General features: G+C 38.7%; 3 protein-coding genes across 7 annotated transcripts in view; 2 read left to right on the forward strand and 1 right to left on the reverse strand.

The window, feature by feature from the left end:
* LOC127854003 (M-phase phosphoprotein 8-like) overlaps positions 1–9891 on the reverse strand; it is a 44767-nt gene extending 34876 nt beyond the window's left edge. The window contains exon 1 of the mRNA XM_052388905.1: positions 9773–9891. The gene's annotated coding sequence lies outside the window, so the exon portion shown is untranslated. The remainder of the gene's footprint in view (positions 1–9772) is intronic.
* The window catches only part of LOC127854008 (uncharacterized protein CXorf65 homolog), a 439263-nt gene that overhangs the window by 359378 nt on the left and 63202 nt on the right, over positions 1–16683 (forward strand). The window lies entirely within an intron of this gene.
* Positions 1–16683, forward strand: part of LOC127854005 (uncharacterized) — a 30648-nt gene that overhangs the window by 3295 nt on the left and 10670 nt on the right. Inside the window, exon 1 of one of the 4 annotated variants that reach the window (XM_052388910.1) lies at positions 12702–13038. The exons of 1 other annotated variant lie outside the window; for it this stretch is intronic. Coding sequence is in view for 2 of the 3 variants with exons in the window: in XM_052388907.1 (XP_052244867.1) it covers positions 13841–13848 (8 nt within the window). In the remaining variant the exon portion in view is untranslated. Of the gene's footprint in view, positions 1–12701; positions 13039–13631; positions 13849–16683 lie in introns of those variants that run through there. 2 more of the 4 variants (XM_052388909.1, XM_052388907.1) reach the window with 2 other exon arrangements.

Genomic DNA, 16683 nt, shown 5'->3' on the forward strand with positions numbered 1-16683 from the left:
ACTTATTGCCTTCTTTGATTAAGATGTGATATTTATGATGATTGTCGTTTTATTATAATAAGAAGTATATTCTTGTTTACATGTAACTGCATTACTTCCATACATGGTGCAGGATGCTGCAGGATTGTGATTGGCTGCAGCTGAATCTTTGGCTGCAGCCAAATCTGCAGCATCCGAAGAGTATAAAAGGAGGTTCTCCGCACAGTTTTGGCAACAGTTGCTAACAACACACATCACTGTTCGATCATTTGAAAACCCTTCCAAAAAGTAGGAAACAAACAGTAACACTTCATAAAACATTTTCATTTTACGAATTAGAAGTAATAATCAGAATTTGTTTGTACATTAACTACTAACTACCGGTATTTAAGTAAAACGAACGTTTATAGTATTTCATAAAATATCAGTACTATTTATGATATTGACAACCTTAAAGCAGAGCAACTGTTCACCAAACGTCCATCCTTTTTAAGTCAACTCTAACAGTCTAGAGATATTATTGTATTATATAATATTTAATGCTTGTCTGAATAAAGATGCATTATGTAAAACGTTAAACGTTCTCCGTCTTCCTTCTAAGAGTTTGTTGCTGGACTCAAACTCAAACTACAATTGAGCGCATAGAGATGAGAAATTGTATCTTACATGTAAGGTATCTTACAAATTGGTGTCAGAATATGGGGATCATTTTCTAAAGTGTTCCTCTTGAACAACACGCCTGGAAATAAAGAAACACTTTTAACACAATAATAGTCTTTGTTATTTTTATTTACGCTGTTAAGACAAAGTAACCTTCATGATGGCTTCTCCTGATCCCGACGTTTCCTTTGATGTTCCGTCGGAGATAAAAACCGTTGATGAATTACGTAGTGATGAATCGAACCATAGTGCGCATGTACATGGCGCACAGTCCCAACGACGACGCGACGATGCACCTCATGTTTCTTTGATGAATGCACTCAGTCCTGCGATGAGACGCTCGAGCTTTGATCGAACAAACAACAATCCACATGACTCACGCAGCACGTCATTTAACCATGGTGACACTAGTTACAATCATTACATTCCACCACCACCACCACCCATGCACCACACACTTATGAAACCGGACATGTATGACGGTAACAGTTCGTACGAACAATACGCCTCGCATTTCGAGGATTGTTCGGAATTATCTGGGTGGGACAATCGCACAAAAGTCTTAATGTTGGCCGCCAGTTTGAGAGGCGCAGCCAGAAACTTCTACATGAGCCTCACAGACGACGAGCGCCGTAATTATTGTACGTTGACAACGCGTCTTTCCGAGCGTTTCGGTAACGACAGAAAACATCAATGTCTGTGGCTGAATAAATTAGAAAACAGACGACGCTCGAAGGGCGAAAGCATAGCGTCACTTGCAGACGATTTGCGTCAGCTTTGTCAAAAAGCTTACTCTGATCTGGATCATCGCTCGCAAGAAAAACTAGCTCTGAATCAGCTTTACAAACTCGTTTCTACCGAAATGAAATGTCGCTGTATGGATCACAATTGTTTAACCATAAACGAGGCCGTCTCCGTAATTGAAAGGTACGAATCCATATTGGGGACGCCTTTACAATCAAACATAAGGGCAGTTGATTCAGACAAATGTTCTGACATTGAATCCGTTATTAAGCGAATTGAAGCGCGCCTTGACAAAATTGAAACGTCTGTTGTGCGTAAACCACAGGTAAACAGCAAGAGTGAGAAATCTTGCTTCGGGTGTAACTCGCGTGATCACTTATGGGCATCGTGTCCACAAAACGCAAATCGCGGACCGCGACGTTATAGGGCGAATAGTACCCAGAGTGCAACCAATGACAGGTCCGCTAACCTACAGCATCCAGTTAAGGGCAACCCATCTGAGGCCCTTGTTCAGGGAAACTTTTAAATGCTGACTCTGAAGGCCGACAGTCAGCATTAGTACACAATAGGCCTACATCGTCAAGTAAAGCTAGCGAAATTCACACGGCGCGAACAGGTTCACAATTTAATAGGTTTGATAATGGTTTTTATGTTACATGTAACGTAGGTTCAAAACCCGTGAATTTCTTAATTGATTGCGGAGCAACAACATCTCTTCTTTCTGATAAAATGTTTTCATCAATTGGCTCTGAACGTTCTTTTCAACTAAGATCGGCGCCAAATGTACTAAAAACAGTAAACGGGGAACCAATGGCAGTGACCGGAAGTGTTGACTTGATCGTTGAAATGTGCGGCGAGCGCTTTGATATTTCATTCGTTGTATGTGCAATCGAGGCCGATGGTATCTTAGGCCAAGACTTCTTGAAACAGCATGTTGATTGTATCAATTATAAGAGGTCATGTTTGGTGATCGGTAATAATGCGGTTCCACTGTGGACTGGCGGTGCAGCCAATCAAGTGTGTAGAGTGGAAAGCATGCAAACCATATCTGTGCCAGCTCATACAAGAATGTCTATCCCCGTCAAAATCCCCATGAAAGAACATCTAGCTGAACTTGGTTATGTAGAGCCTTCATTTGATCTTATGGCAAAGTCTGACGTCGCTGTTATCGGTGGTATTGTTGATACATCTTCTAACACTCTGAATATGCATTTACTTAACTATGGGAATTCTGATGTTAAAATCCACAAGCATACAACTTTGGGTTTTTGTGAATCCTACTTTGAGCATGATTGTCTGTTTGAACGCATTGCGTCTGTACAGAAACTCAGTGATATTGTTTCTCTCCCTGACCATCTTACTGACTTGTATGAACGGAGTTCCACACACCTGTCTGATTCTGAGAAACAAGGTCTTTATAAACTTCTTTGTAAATATCACACTACATTTTCAAAAGACTCTGGCGACATTGGGCATACAAATCTTGTCCAGCACAGCATTAACACACAAGATGCTGCACCCATTCGTCAGCCACCAAGACGTCTGCCACTGGGCAAACGTGAAGTCGAAAGAGAAGAGATAAGTAAAATGTTGGAACGTGGCATTATTGAGCCATCAAGTAGTGCATGGGCGAGCCCAGTTGTGTTGATTACCAAGAAAGACGGCACCCAAGGTTTTGTATTGATTATCGTAGGCTAAATGATGTCACTGTTAAAGATGCGTATCCACTCCCCAGAGTTGATGATTGTATAGATGCATTGTCTGGTTCAAAATATTTCAGTTCTCTCGACTTGAATAGTGGATACTGGCAGGTTGCCATGAAGTCTGAAGACAAAGACAAGACAGCCTTTGCTACAACAATGGGTCTTTATCAGTTCACAGTCCTCAGTTTTGGTTTAGCAAACGCTCCGAGTACTTTCGAGCGACTTATGGAGAACGTATTAAGAGGTTTGCAATGGGTTGAATGCCTTTTGTACATGGATGACATAATTATTCCAAGTAAGACTGTCAGTGAAGGTTTATCCAGGCTTGAGCATATTCTGCAGCGACTTCAACAAGCAAATCTTAAGTTAAAACCTTCCAAATGTGTTTTGTTTCAAAAACGGGTGAAGTTCCTTGGTCATCTTGTTTCTGAGGATGGTGTAGCAACTGATCCGGACAAAATTACTGCTGTCCAAAACTGGCCTACTCCTCGCAGCGCAAAAGATGTCCGATCTTTTCTTGGACTTTGTTCGTATTACAGACGGTTTGTCGAGAACTTTGCCAAAATTGCACGTCCATTGCATAAAGTTACAGAGAAAAACTGTAAATTTGAATGGTCTGATGAATGTTCGAAAGCTTTTGACACTCTGAAAACTGTTTTGACTTCAGCTCCAATCCTTGGTTATCCTACCCCCGATTCAAAATTTGTTTTGGATACTGATGCATCAGATAAGGCCACAGGAGCAGTGTTGTCACAAATACAGAATGGTCAAGAAATCGTTATTGCATATCACAGCAAAGGTTTAAATAAACACGAGCAAAACTACTGTGTAACTCGTAAAGAGCTTCTTGCAGTTATTCATGCCTTAAACGCTTTCCATCACTATTTGTATGGGCAGCCAGTGTTACTTCGTACAGATAATGCAGCTGTATCATGGATGCGAAATCTGAAGCGTCCTACAGGCCAAGTTGCAAGATGGCTCGAGACTTTAGGAACTTACAACTTAATAGTTACCCATCGTGCGGGTTCGAGTCATGGCAATGCAGATGCGTTATCACGGTCTCCTTGCTCAAAGTGTGCCACACAGGAGAGTAGAAACACCACTAGCGATGATGCTGACGAACACTGATTCTGAGGTATGCAGGGTTGTTCCTGTTGTTGCAGCAACAGTCATTGATCCATCAACAACGTTGCCAGATTCTTCAACTGCACGCACTGTTACAAGGTCCATGTCCACGTCTGTTTCCATTCCAAAACCCACTATGGCCACTGACTGGACTTCTTCTCGTATAGGTGCAGCTCAATTAGATGACCCATCCTTAAAAGTAATCATTCGGTCTTTGCAAGCCTCCATTAGGCCAAGCTGGCAAGAAATCAGCGGCCACAATTCACAGACTAAAACATTTTGGAGAATGTGGGACCGTCTTTTGCTTGATTCCAATGTTCTTCACCGCACCTGGTATGAAGGCGAAGAATGCCGAAGGCAAATAGTTGTACCAGATTCACAGCGTAGTGAAGTTTTGCGATATTTTCATGATATCCCTAGTGCTGGTCACCTTGGTGCTGAAAAAATGCTGAACAAAGTACGACAAACATTTTACTGGCCTGGCATGAAAGCAGATGTGGAAAAGTATTGTACAACATGCGATGCTTGTGCTTCTCGAAAACCATCCAAGCCTCCAAAAGCACCACTTGGTGAAGCTTAAGTGTATGGGCCAATGGAACGCATTGCTGTTGATATATATGGGCCACTTCCTAGAACAGATTCTAACAATGCTTTCATACTAGTTATATGTGACTGTTTTACTAAATGGACTGAAGCCATTGCCCTACCCAATCAAGAGGCCATAACAGTGACTAAAGCATTTGTTGATCACTTTGTTTCACGATTTGGAGTTCCATTAACAATTCACTCTGATCTTGGAAGTAACTTCACATCAAAACTATTTTCTGACATGTGTGATCTGCTGCAAATTCACCCTACTAAATCCACTGCACAGCACCCTCAGGCGAATGGCGTAGTGGAACGCTTCAATCGTACACTTGGCAGCATGTTGTCCATGTACTGTAACAAGAATCAGCGAAATTGGGATGAATTCTTGCAGCAAGTCATGATGGCATACCGTTCTTCCATACATGCAAGTACCGGTCAGACCCCCAATAAGATGACCCTTGGTCGAGATGTAGTTCTCCCTCTTCAGGCATTAATTGGCTTACCTCCTCAGTCTAATGAACAAATGGATCAACAATCATATGCTTCATACGTTCAGTCGCTTCATGAAGAGCTTGAGAAAATTCACTTAGTTGAACGCAAAGCCCTCCATACTAAGTCACAGTATCAAAAGCGCCACTATGACCTTCGTGCCAAAAAGCGAGTGTTGTCAGTTGGTGATGGTGTTTGGGTGCACGACTCAACAAAGCGTCTCGGTGTGTGCACAAAACTTGCTTCGCAGTGGCATGGTCCTTATTTGGTCACAAAACGAATTGACGATCTTGTGTATCTTGTAAAGAGGTCACTTAAGACTCCAGCCAAAGCCATTCACATCGACAGGCTAGTTCGGTATAGAGGGTCACATGTACCCGCATGGTTCCACAAAGCACTTCCTGTGGAATAAACCAAACACAAATATAAAATGGCAATGTGTAAATGAAGCAAAGTATTGTTTATTAGTTAAATTTAATGTTTTAGTAAATACTGTTCATGTTTTTGTAAATTATTGTTGTCCATAAGTATAGTTAGAAGATGCTAGCATATATCAGCATCCTTTTATTTTAAAATTAAACAACACAAGCCCATGTATTGATTGCTTGTAGTGGCATTCAGTGAACAGGGATAAAACACACACACACACACACACACACACACACACACACACACACACACACACACACACACACACACACACACACACACACACACACACAGATTGAGATGAGCTTATGACTGGAAAAGTGAAAAAGACATACACAAATAGCATTGCCTAAGGAGCTTGTTCCTGTATTGCACATTTGGGTACTGTGTCTAAGAGAGACACTTTACTTTTGAGCAGTTGTGATAATAGTTCGGCTGTGAGAACGGTTTACAGATTATAATGAGCGCTCAACCGAGAAGGCAGCGGCCTGATCAACCGTGATCCTTTCTCAACTGTATTTGTCGATGAGAAACCGTTATTGCGAACTAGTCCAGTATAAATGCGTTTATATGGATTGTTGAGATCGCTTCTGAAAAATGATGGATACTGCGAACAGTTGCTCAGTTAATGGTTACATGCATTTTGTTAGCCTCATAACAATGTCATGTGCATCTCATGATCTGTTTTTCCAGATTCTGCCATGGATTGCGAGGTGTGTGGCACTGCTTTCCACAGCAAACGGGATCTGCGAAACCATCTGGCAAAAACCGACCATCGCCGCATGAGGTATGTCTGCGTGTGGTGCGTCGGCAAGCATCCAAGAGAATTCAAGTCCGACTGGGACCTGAGGCGCCATATCAGGGCTCATCACCCACATGAGCACGACCATACGCTAAAGGAATTTCCGCGACTGCTATCTTCAGAAAACTCCTTCTACTTCTCCACAAATCCCACAGTTCATCTTCTTACCAATCCCACTCCAAATCCTTCGCATCCAGAGGCCATTGAAGCCAGACGACTGGTTACTAAATGGGCTGCAGGACGTATTCCTGGGATCACCCGATGGATCGAAGGCTGGAATTCATTGACTTCATCTTCGTCAACATCATCCGTGTCAAATCCACCAATCAACAACCCAGAGCTTATCCTGAAATCTGTGACTATGGATAGCACTGGATGCACCATCATTTGCTGTTCCAATGCTACTTACATCAAAGCCAAAGTCCCACTCTCCGCATTGACTGATGCTCGTCTGGTAAGCCGTTTGGTACGACGTATGAATGCACTGCCTAAGGAAGTATTTATTCCATCAGGTCATTGGGAACTAGGAAATCCATCCCATCATACTTCTATTACATCATTACTTGGACTTCAACCCAACCAGATTGAATCTGTGGTAGTCCTCCATCTTCCCACCTTCACGTCAAGAAAATCTCCTGATCTTGCCGCAACAGCATCTTCACATTCAAGTCCGTCACTCCCTACACAAGCCTTTGTTCCAGTCGCTTTGCCTTCTGTTACTCCTGCTGCCGTTTCCACATTGTCTTTCATACCCGATGCAGCAACTTCACATACAACTGATGTCCTCTTTCCCAAATCAACATCTGATATGCATATTGTTCAAACACCTGAGTCTACGCCAGTTCCAAAACATCTGATCATTGATGAACATCCAACTCAACTTGATTTTGACTACAATGACCTACGCAGTCCCACACCAGTCTCAATATCCTCCCCGCAACGCACCGAAGACCTAGAGACCAGTGATCAACAGCCAACATCAGCAGTATTACCGTCATACTCCAGCTCCCCATTCTACAACCCCGTTTCACCTACACCAGTTTCTCATGGGAACACATCATCAACGCCAAACTATGAGCCTGCAGAAGTACCAACACAAACACAGTCCTCCAAGAACAAATCAGCTTTCAGAATTCCTCCTGTCTACATCCCCACACCACGCCATTCCTCGGTCAAAGAAGTCCTCAAGACGAAGGCCCATTCGCTTCTTCTTGAAGGCCGACTTCCACTTCTTCCACCAGCTCGACGAGAATGGAATGATGTTTCTGTCAACAGTATCCAGATAACTCCAACTATCTCCTGGCCACCTGCTGAATGGACTTGCTGGGCTCCGGATCAGAAGACGCATTATTACGAGTTTGTCGCTATGACACTCCATGCGCACACTACGCCGCTTCCAAGATCTCTCCTGAGGGCTAGATACAATTTTCTTGCACTCCCTGGAAGCCTTGATCTTCAAAACGACGCCCTTGCAGCAACAATGAAACAGAACTTCAATCTTGTTCGACTGATTGCCCTCAATGAAGATCCAACTACACCAGATGTCCAGATGTCAGTCCTGTCCGCCTTTGATGCCCTTCCCCGTGACTCCTCTCTTGATGATCTCCTTGCCCGCCTGAAGGATGTGCCACTTCGTCTGAAGAAACAGAAGAAGAATTAAGTATATTTTTTTACATGTACAGTGGTAAACCTTTTTCAATGATAAGTATTGTCATAAGTTAACATATTTCATTAACATTATTGTTATTGTTGTCTTTTAAATTTGTTATTGTAGTAAACATTCAAAATTCAGGAGAATTTTATTCTTTTAAGGTGGGGGAAATGTAATGTATATTTCATGTATAACCTGTTAATATCATCCGAATTCATTCCTCATCCGAATATCGGTGCACATTATTTTTGTTGTTCACATTTTGTCTATACAATGCACTGCATTTAGCAAGTTAATGTTCTCCAAGATCTAATATATTTATTAGGGATGTCAACGAATATCCGAATATCCGAATATTCGGTCCCAGACCGAATATTCGGATACAGTTTTCCGAATCGAATATTCGGAAGAAAAAATAAAAAATCGAGTAATTTCAAAGACTTTGTTTTCGTGAAATTTGCTTCAAACATTGTTAAAAAAAAGTTGTTCCTCGTGTCATAATGTTCATTCCTGCTACGCGCGATAATGCGTCGCTATGGTGATGACAGTATACCGGTCATAAATCCCGCTAATTGCCTAACAAAAAGACAGACACTTTGTGTCAAAATTATGATAGGTGCAAATCGCGTCGGCAATCAAAACACCGACCTGCACTTGATCCAATGACTCGAATTACATTTAAAATTATCAAAGATTAAATGAGTAAAGGAAAAACCAACTTGGTGTAAAAAACGAATAAGACCGTATGACAATTAAATCACCGACCCGTCTTGATCTAATAACTCGAATTACATTTAAAATGATCCAAGATTAAATGAGTGAAGGAAGTGCCGACTTGGTGTGAAAAACAAAGAGATCGTATGGTTATACTCACGTTGTCCAATCAAAAAAGCTTTTAGAAAATAATTTAATCAACCTCTAACGAGTATTTGCGTATCGTATGGTCCAAACTTTAATTTATTACTCAATATTCAATCAGGTATTATACTTCAAGAAATGTTTTTGGTAGTTCGCCCTCATTTAATTGAAAATATTATAATTGCTACACGCACAAAGTAAATCTCTGTCCAAGCAAAATGCCACCTACGCCTTCCGATGCTTGGAAGTATTTCACGACAACATCCGATAAAAAGTCGCCGATCCAAGTGACTTTTAAACGTGGCAACTTTAAAAGACTGACTGTTTAGTCTGTTAAACAGGTTCAAAGTGTGTTGCGGCTATGTACATAATTCGTTTAAGTTCTGTTTTGTCATGTAATTATTTTGTCGTCATGTAATATTATGCTTCTCGTTCTATTGTTAATGTACAATATTATTAGTTTAAAAACAGTTTTTGTCATTCAATTTTAACAATAAAAAGTAATCAACAAAATCAGCTTCGTATTATCGACGGCAATGCTGTGTCAATATTTAGTCATTTCCGGTGCACTTCCGGTAAAAACGAAAGTAGAATTCTTGGAGTAATGGTACGGTAAACAAAGTTGACTTTTTTGCAACAGATGTTGACCGAATATCCGAATATTCGTTCGGAAGGATGACCGAATATTCGAATACCAAAATCGGTATTCGTTGCCATCCCTTATATTTATATATTTGTATTTACCTTGTGTTTAGTCCATTATATGTTGTTTGTTGTGAGAATAATCCAACATATTCGAAATTCCTGCACTGTCAAAATCGTTGCAGCAATGTATATTGATGACGTCATACGTAGGAGTATGGTGGAGTGTTATTGCATGCATTTGACTTTAAAATAGGCTGTAAAATTATAATATTCACTCCTCTATTTGTATAAAAAGATGATATTTATTATAACTTGTAAACTCTTCATTTATATTGAGTGTTAAAACATAATAGTTTGCAGGGAACTATTTGAGACGCTGAATGCGTAAGAATTTCTTAAGTTTTCATGCTGCAGCATTTAATATTGTATTGTTATACATGCATATTTAAAAGTGTCTATTGTTTCAAGTCATCAAACTTATTGCCTTCTTTGATTAAGATGTGATATTTATGATGATTGTCGTTTTATTATAATTAGAAGTATATTCTTGTTTACATGTAACTGCATTACTTCCATACATGGTGCAGGATGCTGCAGGATTGTGATTGGCTGCAGCTGAATCTTTGGCTGCAGCCAAATCTGCAGCATCCGAAGGGTATAAAAGGAGGTTCTCCGCACAGTTTTGGCAACAGTTGCTAACAACAAACATCACTGTTCGATCAATTGAAAACCCTTCCAAAAAGTAAGAAACAAACAGTAACCCTTCATAAAACATTTTCATTTTACGAATTAGAAGTAATAATCAGAATTTGTTTGTACATTAACTACTAACTACCGGTATTTAAGTAAAACGAACGTTTATAGTATTTCATAAAATATCAGTACTATTTATGATATTGACAACCTTAAAGCAGAGCAACTGTTCACCAAACGTCCATCCTTTTTAAGTCAACTCTAACAGTCTAGAGATATTATTGTATTATATAATATTTAATGCTTGTCTGAATAAAGATGCATTATGTAAAACGTTAAACGGTCTCCGTCTTCCTTCTAAGAGTTTGTTGCTGGACTCAAACTACAATTGAGCGCATAGAGATGAGAAATTGTATCTTACATGTAAGGTATCTTACAATATATATATATATATATATATATATATATATATATATATATACACTTTTTTTTAAATAAATAAGGTCGCATGAAGACTGTCTGAAATTGTTTCTATGCATTTGCGGTCTCTATTTCTTTTGTTTTCAAAACAAGCGAGCGTGTTGTGTGCATCGTATTTGCTTTTATTTCTGATTCCATTCATTAAATCATCCTGATTAAACAAAGATTGAACGGTGCCGTAACGAAGAGGGTGCATTTTGGGTGATACATAGCGGAGATGGTACGGAACCGATTTAACACCGTGAATAATAATACATTTTGCAAATGTCTTCTATATCGACAATATTACTGACTCCACGAAAATCGTCAGACAGTCAAAGAAATCCAACAAGAAAATTGCGATGGCTGTAAAACATTTAGGCACTGAGAAGAAATTTTAATACTAAATTTAAGATTTCAAACATGTCAGACAGTGTGTCTGAAAGTTCCTCCCGAAGTTTCACGGGTATTCATTTCAAAAATAGACTATTGCATCTGTATTTTCTTTCAACGTTTTCCCTAGTCACGCGGTTTAAAGAACACAGCATGTTGATGAAACATTCAAAACGCACCTCAAAATACCACCAGTCATAATCAAAGCACTGAAAGTACTGGTGGATTATTGACATGAAATCTCACAACGTGGCCCTGATTCAAAAGGAAACTAAGTTCATTTAGAAAAACATTCAAGTTTCTGAACCCTGTCTTCGCCACTGCGATGTTTAGTGTGTTACTAGTCTCGGACCAGCTTCAATAGGAAAGAGTTAAAGGGAAACATACAATCTAAAATATCGCCTGTGTGAATCGAGTATTGTACATTCGGATACTTTTTCTCGGTAACGGCTTTTATCGTTATATAGAGAATACTAGCAATGCGCATGTACTAACATTTTCACAACACCCAATCAAATTGCGTTGCGTTAACAGAGAGTTAGTTCTGCGGCGTAGACAGAAGTGCTCCGAAGTTTGCAGTAATATGCAAATTAGGCTGAAGATTGGCTACTGTGTATTATTGCCGCTTTGCGTCAATAATCCAAAAACTGTTCTCGATGTATGCGTAGTAAGCGCGACGTGCATGCATATTAAAATCTAAAGGGAGCAGTGGTCTAATGGTAGGACGCTGGCTTAGAGATCGAGAGGTCCCTGGTTCGAATCCCGCCATGCTTGACTACTGGAATTTTCCTGAGCAAGAAATTTATCCCACATTTGCTCCACATTTAACCCAGGTGTATACATTGGTACATGTGAGGGAAATAAGCCAACGTGCCGTGACTGCATACTGCGCCAAAAAATGTTAACGGATGACTTATGACCCAGTGATCAGCGAAAACTTGTGAAGCGCCTCTGAACGCACATACTGTATGAAAAGGGCGCTATATAAATGTGGTACAAAAATCGACTTAATTCACCGGGAATTCCACTCCCTTACACTGCGGTTCATTACATATGTTGAGGCACGAACGACAACTATGCTAGGAGAATGCAGGAATTCTTCATATGGCTAACGCTCCCAGGGAGGCTTATTGATCGGGTAACGGGTATACATGTTGCTACATACGGACACGTCCCGTTGCAGAGCAGACTCAGTGTTTTTGTAGCACCAAGTACACTGCCTCTCGGTTAACTTCTCGTGCGAAAGGCGAGTAAGCTGGTTATGGTTGAGCGGGGATCGAACCTGCGACCACATGAGGTCTGGCTCCAGTGTGTTGCCAATAGAACTCGGATCCACTTTGTACTCACATGTAATGTAAACAGACATTTATTTAACAGGGTGTAAGCTACGAACGACAACTCTGCTTTGAGATTGAGATTATTTATTTCAACCAGAAACATTGGTCTCCCCTGCTAACGACGATATTTAAATGCGCATTTTATCGACCTTCATCTAGGTAACACAGCATAACAAGATCTTTTATGCTCGTCTTATATTGACTTATTGTTGCTGTCACCAATGAAGGCATTCTTGTCGAGCTTTGGGCATTACTGATACGGGAATAGACATACGTGTTTTTTAGTATTATAAATGATAGAGAAAACGACGTTAACATTACGGGAGTTATTATATAGAAGGGTTTGTAAAACTGCCCGATAGGTTGGGTGTTTTGTAAACTCAAAGTTAAGCCTGTTCTTTACATGTACTATATTCAGTGCGAATAGATGTGTTCACTTGTAAGCTGGAACAGTACAAAAAACAGGCATACAGTGAATACCTAGTAAGTGGATAATATATGTTTGTGTTTAAGCATTATTTGACAAATTAACATATTACTGGATGTTGTTTGTGCCGTTTTGTTGTTATTTCGATCTTATTGTCAACATTTGATTCTTATCTGAATTTTTTGAGCATTTCTTTAAATGAAAAATATCATAAAAGCGGAAAGTGTCGTCCATGATGAGCCTGTGCGAACTGCACAGGCTAATCTGGGACGGCACTTTACGCATATGCATTAAACCTCTTTTTCACAGGGCACAATCCATATGTTTTCTGTAAAGATCTTAAGCAATTTAAAACAAATCCATAGATACGTTTATTTATTTAATAATTAGACAAGGTAAGTTAATATTTATTGGTGTTATTAACATTATCGATCTATGTGTACATGTTATTTATTTATAAAGGGCATTTATCTAATGATATTTTTGTCCGTGATTGAGATAGATGTTTTGAAAATAAATATAAGAAAGACATATTTTTTACAACATTTTACAGTTTGGAATGAATTAAATACTGAATAACATCTGTTTGAAATCGCCATTGCAGCAATCAGCGGTTTACTGCTACTCGTTATACTTTCTGACCTTTGATCGGAATCTGGCATGTAACGTTGACAAAAACAATGGCAATAACCCGGAAATGCGTCACAGGTTTTCTTAACATTACATTTTAATACAGAATTATGTGAAATGGTTAACATTCAAGAAAAATGAGATCGTAGTAATGTAAGTGGAATTTGGTTTATACGTAATAAACATAAAACAGGACAGTTTTCTCAGCAGCTGTTATAGACTTTAAACATGTACAGGTATGTACTGTATGTCTAAGGGTTGTCTCAGTCTACTGCATTCATAAAACTAGGTTGCTGTATTGTTATTCCACTGTCCTTTTATAAATTGTATTGTTAATGCTTATACTAGTAGGTCAATACACTTGAGCTGAGCAAAATAGCAGTGACGTTCAAGATATGCGATATAGAGATTTATAGGTTATATACTGTTGAATACAAATCAGGTCATTAACCGAGGCTCTGTTTTTGGGCCTATAAACAACTGTAGCTGTAGTGTGCTGTGACAAATAGCATGTAATGTATAACTTGACGATCATTACAGAATAAAAACTGGATACAATAACATGTTAACCCTTTCCCACTTAGAAGCAAAGTTAAAATGGCTACAGTATGTGCAAACAGCATAAAACCAGAACAGCCTGCGAGTAACTCCCAGTCTGTTCAGGCTTTATGCTGTTTGCTGCTCATCAGCATCTAAGGTATGGAAATAAAGCCTTAAAAACTTGAATCTAGTTAGAAGGGTAAATATAACTATTTAAGAGACTACAAATGCGTGAAAATATGTTTCTTAGTGGTAAAGAGTAATTAAAAAACAGTCACCAATTCCTATTTGTAGTAAAAACAACACAAGTTTTCCCAACAAGGTGAAAAAAACTGACGCAGCTCAAGGTAGCGCACCCATAATGGGCACCTATCCAAATCTAATGAATTATTTTCTCATTCAGCATCATTTCACTGAACTACATGGCACATTTTTAGGTAGGCTTTCCGTGTTTAAAAAAAATATATACTGATTTTTTCAAAACCACCACCATGCTCGGCTTGTGTTCAGTCTATTTGCACCCCTGGGATATATTAAAGTTCCATAATTCATCCAGATTTCCAAAATATGAGCATGCAGTTGGTGTGTACAGATGCAGTAAAAGTGTTTAAAGTTTAAACAAGATGAATTAAGTATTCTTTTACAGAAATTTATTTTTAATATTAAACTTGTTATCTATGGAAGAGCCCCATGAAATGTAAGTGGTTTCAGAAAAGTAGAAATTGGGTTGGTTAAAAACAAAGTGTTATAAAATTCAACATAGTATTATTTAAGAAATATTTGAACTTAGTTTTTAAAGATACACTATATACAGCAAAAATACCAAGAGATACAGAGATTTACAGTTTACTTTTTTAAATAAAAATGCAACATGTATGATTCGTATTTTCAGCAGTAAATCACCCAATATAGCCATAACGTTGTTTTAATTTTAAAAATTGAAGAATGGGCATAAAAATTGCAACATGCATGTATTTAACAATAACTCAGCTTATATGCTATATTAAATCAAATTACGTTAGGAAAGAAATAAAACGCGTTGCAAAAGTATGCGTTGTCGACTGGATTCGAACTTGTGCAGGAAGATCCCAAAAGTCTATCGCCTTAACCACTCGGCTACGACATCTTAACGCAGGCTCTTAAATCTTCGAAGAAATCGCGAGAAATCATTATGGATGGGCAACCTTAAGTAAACCCTTACTCCTGTCAGGATGTCATTGTCATCCTTATCCACCTGTAAACACTTGCCATGTAAATAATTTTAAACTAACAAGTCACCCAAATGAGCAACTTTGTACAGTTTTCACCCCCTTTACCAACAGGCACAAGCACAAAATCTTGTATTAAAAAAGAGTGCTGTAGAAGCAGAAGAAGAAGAAGCAGAAGAAGAAGAAGTACGCTAAGTTTGCTAACTGCTAGTGATTCAGTTGCCCTCTGAATCGACCCCTAAGACTTAATCAAGATTTGTATGCCTCCAAGGCTTATGTGTTGATCTTCTGATGAACTACTTGTTGGATTGAGCTCAAACTGTAACAGTTGAATGACCTTAATAATAAGTAGATGATCATAAAGAAATAAATGTTGGCTAAATTATGGCTCTTGGTCTGTATGTGCAGTATAAAAAATATATTAACTAACACAATTTTGTGTTTTTCAATTCATCTTAAAGTATTGGGTTCATCACTGACATCAAAACTTTCACAGTTAAATGATTGTTAAGAAAGGAATTTTGGCTGAGACAAGTTTCTGCATAATTATGACCCTTTGTCTGTTTTCTACTTTAGAATATTTAGACACACAGTTTTGCATTTTGAATTTCTCTGTTACTACTGATTACATCTCGCTCAAACGACCTTGATGTGCAGTAGCAAATTGTATAAATATAGATAACTTTATCCAATCCAAAAGATAACCTTATTGACTTTTTTGGATAAAGATAACTGAGGTCATATACCTTGGCTAAATCTTACACAAAACTTAACCAAAATGTGCACCTATTTTATTTCATATCCCATTGCTAACCCCCAAAAATATCCTCATAGTCCAAATATCCACTGAATAAGAGTATCCACATTTATTCCATTAGCTACAGATGAGGTAAAGTAAAGAATAGCAATAAAGGTGAGTTTTAACTGACTTATCGCCCTTTGTCTTTTTATAAACTGTAGAATTCATTTAGCAGATTACCCCGGTAGTCTTTGCACAAACATATGTTGTAAGTGCATCAGTGTCTGTGACACATTTCTTGTTGTTACTTAACCTTTTCAGCTTTTCACATATGATTTAAGTTACTGGCCTGGACTGACCTTTTACTGGTCAATGTCGTTCGGATGTGCCTTCATGTAAAACCCTGCCTTAAGAAGTATTTGAATTATTTATCTTCAAAACAAACACAAAGATAAAATAGCTCTATGTGAGTGACTAATTAAATTGATACCCTTGGGGCACCTTGTACTACAGTGTGGTATGTGTATGTATATAATATCACTGTTTGTACACTCAACATTGTATTAGTACTACTAATACAATTT

The sequence above is a fragment of the Dreissena polymorpha genome, chromosome 12, assembly GCF_020536995.1.
Source record: "Dreissena polymorpha isolate Duluth1 chromosome 12, UMN_Dpol_1.0, whole genome shotgun sequence".
Lineage (NCBI taxonomy): Eukaryota > Metazoa > Mollusca > Bivalvia > Myida > Dreissenidae > Dreissena > Dreissena polymorpha.